The sequence below is a fragment of the Hipposideros armiger genome, unplaced genomic scaffold (genome assembly GCF_001890085.2).
Source record: "Hipposideros armiger isolate ML-2016 unplaced genomic scaffold, ASM189008v1 scaffold_779, whole genome shotgun sequence".
Lineage (NCBI taxonomy): Eukaryota > Metazoa > Chordata > Mammalia > Chiroptera > Hipposideridae > Hipposideros > Hipposideros armiger.
The window spans coordinates 826681-837177 of record NW_017732129.1 but is presented as its reverse complement, the minus strand read 5'-3'; the positions used below and the strand labels follow the sequence as shown (position 1 = coordinate 837177).

Here is a 10497-nt window from a genome sequence, read left to right as displayed (position 1 = left end):
TGAGGCAAAGTCTCACTGGATCCGAAGTCCATTTTCTTTCACCCACACTGCACTGCTTGCCTCCAGAGACCCTGCATGCTCACAGCCTCATCAGACCATACTCTTCCTCCCTACAGCCAGAAGGCCGATAAAGTTTGGGATCATGCATAAAAGTAAACAGAGCACGCAGGGTAATTACCCAGTGTTTCTTGAAGTTGGGTATTTGGAGAGTATGTTAGGGTGGGCATGGAGGTTTGTGGCTGAGGTCGGAGACGAGCATTGGAGCAGGAGAGAAGTACAGAAAGGACCAACAAGAACATTCCTAGGAAGAGTATATTGGTACACAACATTCTGGGCACAGCTCCATGTGAATTCACCTAAGAAACATTACTGAAGGGCTCACATGTGCTGGTGCTGGGGCTAGAGTACTCAGATGTGGTTCCTGCCTGCCCTTGATATACACTTGACAAGTCTGAGTTCATGGAATGCTTTTGTTAAACATTAAAAAAGTAAAAAGACGTAAAGCTAACAGTGATATTTTGCACACCTAAGCAAGAAGCGGATGAGAGGAGAAGGAGAATCGAAGCTGGGCTGTACTTCCTTAATAAACCTGTCCTTGTGTTTGTATGCCTGTTGGGGAAAGTTTGGCAGAGCCACAGAATTTTAGAGTGGTAGGATGACGTAGCCATCTTGGTTCACTCCAGCTTTCCATAGAGGGTATTGAGAACAGGCTCCTTTTATCCCCTTCCTCCCAACACTTGACAAGGATGGAAAAGGTAGAGGTTTGGAGACCTCTGAGCATTATCCTGAGTAAGGCCCAGCCATGAGAGGCTGTCTTAGCTAAGTAGCCAAAGACACCATTTGTATGTTCCTCAGCCCTGAGAACCATTATCCATCAGCTTTCCTCTTGCCAGCCTGGGATGCATTGAAATATCAAGCAGGTGGCTCTCCCAGTTATAGAGGATTGTGACTACCTAGTCAGTAGCTGGAAAAGTGAGAAAATAGGATAGTTATATTTAAAATAAAAATGCAACATAATATTTTTACAGTGTCTTACAGTTTACAAAGCTTTGCCATCTACTATCACATCTATTTAGATTTGAGTCTCTGAATGACCAATGAAATAGAGATGCTATTATCTTCATTTTAGATGGGAGGATAGAAGCCCAGAAAAGTTAGTGTCTTGCCATTATCATATGTTATAGGAATTAGGAAAGTATAGAGAAGGGGCACACCCCTGTGTGCAATAGGGAGGCCATATCAGGGAAGGCTACTTGGAGGTGACACAAGGGCTGAGTAGAACACAATTATGTACTAAATAGATGAAGAAGAGGAGACTCCAGGCAGAAGACTTTACAGAGGCTTGAAAACATGAGGACGATTGGAGAGGCTGGCAGGGGAAAGATGAAGATGATGATGATTATGATGGTGACCATGACAGCAGCTAACACTTTCATCTATGCTTAACTAAATACAGATACTGTTAGAACAGATACTGTTGTAAGCAGGTTATCTACATTACTTTTCACACCTCCCTTGTTAGGTAGGTACTTTTATTATCCCATATCATTTTATAGATGAGTCAACTAAGGCACAGAGAAGTTAAGTAGCTTGCCCAAGGTCATGTATGATTGTGTGTGTGTGCTAACTTAAGAAGAATAAATTTCATACTAGGAGCCAAAAACACGTTCTACTCTGCTTGAAGGGTTCTTAGCAGAGAGGAGATGGGCACAGATTTGAAATTTAGAAAAACTTCTCTAACACATGGTGGACTGGGGGTTGGAGAGTGGAAAAGAAACTGGAACCCTAGTAGGCTAAGAACCTGAACAGACAGTGGATGTAGTGAGCCCAGGAGTATTCCCACAATGCCTGGTGCTTGTTTACAAGAAATTTTCCCCCACATGTCTCTGCTTTCTCTACCTGCAAAGGGAGAATAATATATTTCCACCTACCTGCCTCAGGTATTGCTTGAACAATCATGGGATAGAAGCCTAGCTGGTTTTCATGTGTTAAACCACACCCTTGTACTGCTGCTGGTGTTCTTTCAATTCTGAATGTATAAATTGTAGAGGAGCTGGGAATAATTATAGCTTGTTAATTATTGTTAATCTTACCAAAGCTTTGAAACTCTGGACTTTCTCAATGATTTAAAAAAGAGATTGAAATCCCCCTGTCCCATTAAAGTAGCCAAACAGTGTCAGACAAGCAATTTCCTACAGGTTCCATTCTTTATTTGCAGGGGTTCGGCTAGCTATATGAGACACAGAAAACAAAAAACAATGGTTTGTTCTTTTGGAATCAAATTGTACAAAGAACTTCCTATAATCTTGCTGGTTCTTTGTAAGAATTTGTTCCTTTTTTTTCCTCCCTATACCGAGTACATTCATAAATACTGCGTTTGTGTGTGTAAGAGGAAAAAAAGTGGTTAATAGAACTCCTAATACATTGTACACATGGTTTTTACTCATGATACCATGAGTAACATAACCGCTCCCTAACCTTTCTTCAGATCTGCACCACTCCGTTTCCATAAACATTTATTTATGGTCTCCTAACAGCCAGACAGAGAACCAAAGACCCCTCCCGGGAATCTGAGGGAAAAGATGGCTGGGCGACCTTAAGTCTCCAAGCCTCAAGTGCATCACCTATAAAATGGGTCTGATAGATACCTGCCAGGACTGAGGTTGAGGGTGAGATAATGTTTGTGAACTATAAACTATAAAAATGTGTGTTATTATGAGAACTGGGGAAATAAGCGAGGGGGGGGGGTAAGAACTTAATGCAGGGATAGGGGTTGGGAAAGAGAAAAAAAAAGGGGAGGTGGGGGGAGGGGATAAAAGCGTGACAGTCCCGTGATACTTTTCAATAAAATTCCTGAGACTTCCAGCCCAAGAAAGCGGCCAGGACGCCCAAAGTGTTCGGCCAGAAGTCGCTCCAAGGGCAGGTCCCTCCCCAGGTGGGGCCGGGCGGCCCGGGGGCGTGTCCCAGGCTGCTCGCCGGGGAGTATCGGTTCTCTTCTCCGTGGCTTTCGGTCCAGAGGAGGCGGGAGCAGCCTCCGCTCTCCTGATCCTATCGCGGGCAGCGCAGGGCGCGCTGTGCCTTCAGTAAGACGAGGGTGCCGGGGTGGTGGGGGATGGGGAGGATGCGGGATGTGTCACCCAAATACCAGAGGGTGAGTTGGCGGCGGAACCAGCTGGGCAGGTCCGGCAGAGTATAAAAGCGGGAGGGAGCGGCCGGCGGCAGACGCTTGGAGACTGTCCCAGACCGCGGAGCCCGAGCCCAGCAGAGCCCCAGCGCCCCGTCTGCCAGCGTCCTGTCTGCGCTCCCTGGCCCGACCATGGCCGGTGGCCCGGGTCTCGCGTTGCCGTCGCCATCGCTGCCGCTGTTTCTGCTGCTGCTACTGGCGGCCGTGAGCGGCCACACGGCCGCGCAGGACAACTGCACGTGCCCAACCAATAAGATGACCCATTGCAGCCAGGACGGCCCGGGTGGCCGCTGCCAGTGCCGTGCCCTCGGCTCCGACTTCGAGGTCAACTGCTCCACGCTGACCTCCAAGTGCCTGCTGCTCAAGGCACGTATGACAGCCCCCAAGGGCGGCCGCGCGCTGGTGCGGCCCAGCGAGCACGCGCTGGTGGACAACGACGGCCTGTACGACCCCGACTGCGACCACGAGGGCCGCTTCAAGGCCCGCCAGTGCAACCGGACGTCGGAGTGCTGGTGCGTGAACTCCGTGGGCGTGCGCCGCACCGACAAGGGGGGCCTCGACCTGCGCTGCGACGAGCTGGTGCGCACCCACCACATCCTTATTGACCTGCGGCACCGCCCTGCCGCCGGCGCCTTCAATCACTCGGACCTGGACGCCGAGCTGCGGCGGCTCTTCCGCGAGCGATACCAGCTGCACCCCAGGTTCCTGGCAGCCGTGCACTATGAGCAGCCCACGATTCAGATCGAGCTGCAGCAGAACGCGTCGCAGAAGGCCCCCGGCGACGTGGACATCGGCGACGCCGCCTACTACTTCGAGAGGGACGTCAAGGGCGAGTCGCTGTTCCTGGGCCGCGGCGGCTTCGACGTGAACGTGCGCGGCGAGCCCCTGCTGGTGGAGCGGACACTCATCTACTACCTAGACGAGAAGCCCCCCCAGTTCTCCATGAAGCGCCTCACGAGCGGCCTCATCGCTGTCATCGTGGTGGTCGTGGTGGCCCTCGTCGCCGGCGTGGTCGTCTTGGTGATCAGCAACCGGAGGAAGACCGGGAAGTACAAGAAGGTGGAGCTCAAGGAACTAGGGGAGTTGAGAAAGGAACCGAGCTTGTAGATACGGGCGGGGTGGAGTACCGGGTTTCAGTACAGAGATTTCGTACCGGGTCCCAGGCTAAAGTGACTCAGGCTTCTTGATTCTTGGCCCAAAGGAGACATTTCTCCTCCCAGTTTCCTGCCTCTCCCCACCCCACCAACCTTAACAGATCGTTGTGCCAGGGTCCCCCCCTTTTTTTTTTTCTGACTTCTATCTTGAAGGAAGCATTTCTAAAATTCCTTCCCTTTGGGCCCAACAAGAAACCTGACTCGAAGTGTTAAGGCAAGTTCGGCATAGGGTTATGTATAAGAATCAAGTACCACAACCCAGCATTTTTGCAAGTGATGCAGTCGATGTTGAAGGCTTAAATGCGTTTCAATGCGAAACAGAGCTTTTACTATCTTGGTTTTAAGTTATTTGATTAGCTCCACTTGTATCACGGCCTTCCTGATGCGGAGTCGCTAACTGGGCCGGAGTAGTATCCTCATTTACCATCGGTTTGTATTGCCGACCGCATATGCTTGTCACCGGGAAAGAAGTCTGTGCCAGCTGCCTGAACACATTTTAGATGTCTTTGTTTGAGGGCGGACCCTGCCCCCAGAAACTCAGCGTCTAGTCGTCAGCTCACCCCGATTACAGCTGATATTAGTAATGTTTCTTTTGTAAAATGTTTGTACATAGGTTGTCTTTGATAATGCTGCTGTGATTTTTTTTAAAAAACATGGATTTAATAAAATGTGGAAAAGGCACAAACTGAAAGATAGAGTTGGTGAAAATTGGCTCCAGGTTTATGTCACTTTGGTCTCGTCTGTCTAATTTCCTGCGACTTGGATTTCTTATTTCAAATTCGAACACTTTTTTTTTTGCAGGAGTGGACAGTTCATACTGCCACTCTGGTAAACACCAGAGGTGCATTAACAGGCTGGTATAAACATGGGTGTTTCGAAATAAGATTATTTGGAAATCTCCCTCAAACTGTAGGAGGGTGGGTCTGAGGGAGGGGGCTGGAATTAGCTGCTATTGTTGGGAAGGGGGACCAGTTCTAGGTTCTCTCTAAACAAAAATTCTCCAGTGGAGAAGCAAAAAATGTTAGATTCAGGAGCTATTATCTCTTTTGAATCCTTGCCTTATTTGGAAGTAGGTGGTACTATTCCCATTGAGCCCTTGGCAATTTACTGAATCCTAAAGTGCATGGCTCTGAGAAAGTTTAAAAAATTTTTCCCACATAGTTACAGCCAGTCTGTAATGAACTGTATGCTCTGGCAGCGTGTGAGTGTGTGTGTGTGTGTGTGTGTGTGTGTGTGTGTGTGTGTGTGCACGCGCTAAGGTTTTCCTAAGATTTAACTAGTAATGTGCTTTAAAAATGTTTACTTCCTCTTAGCTGTGAAAACTAGCAGCTTGTCTCTATGCTATCTCCTTGTTTTCACTAATTCACATTCATTTCTGTGAAGCTGAGTGTGCTAGAATTTCTTGTGGGGTAGCCTACAGGGTAAACAAGTTCCAGCAGTTCCTGGGAAATTGCTGCAACAATGCACATGTAACAAAGGAGGGAGTGGTTGGTATATCCAAGAGCAAATAGTTAGGTCAAGGTCTTCAGTTTCTTGCCCTGGCATCCACCCCGTGTTTCTTCTCCCACTCCTTCTCTGTGGTCTGTGCCTACTCTCCAAGACTGAAACACCAGTAAGAATTGGGAGGAGGTAACCTCAGGTGCTGCCTTCACAGCTTGGGGCTGTGGCCGGTGTGCAATGGTGGAATGGATACTTTTATCACCAGAGATCTCTAAGTCTGTAACCATTCCTGCTGGTAGGCTCCAAAGTTTTCACAGGCTCAAATGGGGCTTAACAGGGGAGAGGGAGGATGTGAGCTGACTTCCCTAAAGTGGGACAGACTGCCCTAGTATCTCAGGTTAGAACAGGAACCAGAACAGTGAGAGTGAGGTGCCACTCTTGGCTCCCTCCGTGTTTTCCCGTTTCCCTGAATCACTGAAGTGCCTTAGCTAAAGGAACCTTGGCAAGCATCTCTAACCTAACCTTTCATTTTACGAAGGAAAGGGTGAGTGGCTTCTCGAGATTAATGTTTCTGTGGCACAGCTAGAACTGGAAAATCTCTTGATTCCTTATCCAGTATTTTCACTGTCAGGCTGCCATTATTTCTAGAGTCCTTTAAAAACTCTACCCCTTGACTGCCTACAAAATAAACAGATGAAGGATCCAGTGGGAGTCTGAACAAAGGGAAAAGCCCTGAAGAAGCCCATTCCTGCATTAGAATGTTGCTTCTGGATAATTTCTAGACTTCTGTATCGATTCAGGACTATAAGGCCTTGCATTTTATTTCATTTAATAATTCTCAAAGGATTTTTACAGGTATCATCTTTGAGACATTGGCTTACTGGAAATAACCCAAGTGTTGACAAACCTGAGTTCAAATCCTGCTCCCCTGGGCAAATGCTGCTCCATTTAACTCTCCTCAGTTTCCTTGTCTGTTGAAGGCAACTACAAATTTCTCTATCACTATTGCAAAGACTAAATGAGGTAACTGATAAGAGTGCCTAGAACAATTTGGGCACTTAGAGTTCAGTATATTGTAAATTTTCTTCTCACCTATAGACTATATTCATTTCTCATGTCAGAAAACTGAGGTCCAAAGAGGCTGAGTAACTCATAATCACACATCCTCCATGTGCCAAAGCCAGGGTTTCTAACCTTTGTCTTATTTTTTTTTTAAATTTTATTGGGAGAACAATGTGTTTTTCCAGGACCCATCAGCTCCAAGTCAAGTAGCTATTTCAATAGTTGTGGAGGGCACAGCTCAGTGGCCCATACGGGGATCGAACCGGCAACCTTGGTGTTATGAGCACTGTGCTCTAACCAACGGAGCTAACCTGCCGCCCCTTGAACCTTTGTCTTTGGCTTTCTAGCCCAGGTTGCTATCTATGTACCAGGCAGGTTGAGACAACTTTCTTATTTCCTTCTTCTAAGGAAGAGTCCCTCATATTTCTGTTTTGAAACTCAGCTTGCTTCTGCTGGGGACAGGACTATCCAGAACTAGCTATCCTGGGGGTTTAGTTTCCACCTCCAGAGTTTCCCCTCAAAACTTTCATTCTGCTTTGTGTACAGGCCTGGGGCTGCCCTGGGAAGGAATGTGAGGAGCAGGTGTGACAACTGACCCAGCAGGTTGAAGCTTGTCTTGAGTCCCAAGGCTCATCTGACTTCCTTGTTTTGATCACCGGGACTTTCTCCACTCTTGTTATTTCCTTAATTGGAGCAATGTTTTTAAACCACACCATTTCTTTCTGCTTATGTATTTTTGGCTTCACTATTTTCCAAGTGGTCTCATAGACTGTCAGAGCTGGAAAGAGGACCATTTAGTCCACCTATAGATGAAGAAACAAGCCCAGAGAGGAGAATGGATTTACTCAAATCAGGCCGTAACAGGGCTATCCTAGAGCTCCAATACCCTGATTTCTAATGTTTGTTCCACTTGTCTCCATAGTTTGCCTCCCATTTATTTAAAAATTTTCCTTGATCATTTCTGTTCTTAAATTGTAGTGGTTCTTTAGCTTTTTAATATCACTTACATGGGAGACATACTTTGGTCAAATGTAAATGTATGGGCTTCGAAGTTACCTGTCCTTTCAGACTCCTGTGTTCTTATTTGTAAAATAGGTAGAGGTTTAGCTAATATGCTTGATTTTAATGATCCGCTATAAGATATGAAAAGATTGAGTATATATTTCTTAAATGATCACTCATCTTAGAATGACAGCAAAGCCCCCAAGAACCTGGGGAAAAAAATAACTAGTAATGGTTGAGTTCTCTCCAATGCAATGTGAATAGCACTTACACTCCACTTTCTTAAGGCAACATCTCTGTTCTTAGACTTCTGCTATTAGGGGGACTTTGGAAGCTACCTATTTTCAAAGGTGGAGCCACTGCCCTCCTGGTTCGTATAAAACAGCTGCCAATGCCAAGTAGGATACTCACTTTCAACCTCGATGTGAGAAAGAAATGTCTTTGTTTTCAAATTACATTATTATGGCATTATTATTTTAGCATACTCTTTTACCTGAACTAGTATGAGTAGCTACATTATTATTCCTGTAACAGATGAAAAACTTAAGACACAAAGTTAAATTACTTGCCTATGGTCATGCATCTAATAAGTAACACATTTGGGATTAGAACCCAAACACACTGGCCCTCAAATCCATGTTCTTAACCAATGTGCTGTACTGCCTCTTATAATTTGTAAATTTGTCAGCCAGAGCATATTAGTTTTTACAAATTTATTATATTAATACGCATTATTTATTATCTTACAGTTCTCTAGGTCAGACAGAATTCCTATGGAAGTCTCACTGGGCTAAAATCAAGATGTCTGCAGGGCTGCATTACTTCCTGGGAGTGTTAGGGGAAATTTTTCTGCTCATTCGGTGTTGGCAGAATTCAGTTCCTTTTCAATTGTGGATCCAAGATCTCCACTTTCTTACTGGCTGTCAACTGTCAGTTCGTAGGGATGGCCCACACTTCTCAAGCTCATAGCTCCTTTCCTTTACCTTCGAAGCCAGCTTTGGCAAGTTGAGTCCTCACATGGCATCTCTCTGACCCCTTTTCCACTGTCCCATCTCTTTCTGGCAACATCTGGGAGAGGTTCCCCAATTGGAAGGACTCATATAATTAGATTGGGTCTGCCCACATAATCCAGGCTAAGATTATCCTGTCTCAAAGTCTCTAACCTTAATCATATCTGCAAAATCCCTTTTGCCATGTAATGTAACATATTCACAAATTCTGGGGATTAGGATGTGTGCATCTTTGGTGGGGAAGGGCATTATTTTGTCTACTGCACAGAGAACGGCCCCCCCAATTCATGCTCTTAACCAGTATACGAATACTGTCCTGCACCTGTAGAAGTGTATGCCAGCATGAATTTTGTATTGAGTTTCCAAAGAGTTCTTTCTCCCATGGCTCTCTCCTTTATCCCTTTTTGAAAAAAGCCTTTCCGAGGAGGAAAATAGACTCTTGGGAGAATTATTCCTGTATCCCACGCAGGGTTGTACAGGGTGTCTGGCAACTAATAAGCTCTCAGGAAAGTGTGTTGAATTGAATGGATGATACCAACGACTGCCATTTATTCAGTGTGTAGGATGTACCAAAACAAACAGTGTCCTACAAGCTTTATCGTGATTACCTCATTCATTTCACAACTGCGTGAACATGAAGTATGTTCTGCTGTTTCTGCCTTACTGATGAGGAAACCAAAGCATAAATAAATGACTCGCCAGAAATCACATAGCTGGTCAGGAGTACAGCTAAAATTCAAATCCAGGACGCCCCCCTCAGGGTCTGAGGTTTTTTTCACTCTACGACCCTGCAGGGCAAGGTGTTATATCCCATGCCAAATACTGATGGTGCCAGTGGGGAGGCTTATTCTCAGGGATGTAGATGGAATCCCTCAAAGGACCATTTGGGAACTTCACAGATTTGTTTTACAATCGATAGTGAATCCTGGTGGACATCTTCCAGTTTTATATCATTTCCCTCCTGGAACCATTCTCTATCATTTCTAAATCCTATCAGAGGTTTCATTATTGCTTTTTATGATGAACTCTAGGAAGGAATTGTTGGGAAGTTGGGGGTGAGTACTGAAAGGGGAAGAGACGAGCACTGTGCCTCTAAAGGCTCCAGCACTTCACGGCCAGCAAGGGGAGAATGAACTGGCCAAGGAAACCAGGAAGGGTCAAACCCAGGGACGGGGACGAAAGGACAAGCCTGGGACCAGGAGATAAGGCTAAGTAAGTCACAGTCAGGGGCACTGATCAGATTAGGACAGAGGGCACTGGTAAGAGCAAAGCCCAGACCAAAAGTGATCCGAGGCTGCCATTTAAGGTTATTGTCCACCCGCTGCCTGCTATTTGAGGTCTGGGGAAAAGGAGAGAGTTGGAGCAGATAGTTCAAATCTGCGAGAGTGCTGTGGGAACTTAAGTGCCTGAGACTGTCTAGGTGCAAATTCTGGCAAAGCTACTTGTCAGTATGTGATCTTGGATGGACTTAACCTCCCTAGGCCTCAGCTTCCTCATTTGTAAAATAGGGACAATATACCTACCTCCTCACAGGGTTGGTGAGAGAAGTAAACATGCTAGTCAATGCAAAGCACTTAGATTAGTGCCTGGCACACACAGAGCCAGGCACTAATGTTAGCTGTTGTTAATAGTTATAGTAAACTTG

The 10497-nt window shown here is 46.1% G+C and overlaps 1 protein-coding gene across 1 annotated transcript; it reads left to right on the top strand.

The window, feature by feature from the left end:
• The first annotated feature begins 3129 nt into the window (after positions 1-3129).
• TACSTD2 (tumor associated calcium signal transducer 2) lies at positions 3130-5051 on the top strand. The gene has a single exon (XM_019628291.1). It carries the CDS (start codon positions 3317-3319, stop codon positions 4289-4291), a length of 975 nt encoding a protein of 324 aa, XP_019483836.1. The 5' UTR covers positions 3130-3316; the 3' UTR covers positions 4292-5051.
• The last annotated feature ends 5446 nt before the right edge of the window (positions 5052-10497 follow it).

What these genes read in the sequence shown, in the direction of transcription:
- TACSTD2 (XM_019628291.1), top strand. Translation starts at nt 3,317, where the DNA reads ATGGCCGGTGGCCCGGGTCTCGCGTTGCCGTCGCCATCGCTGCCGCTG.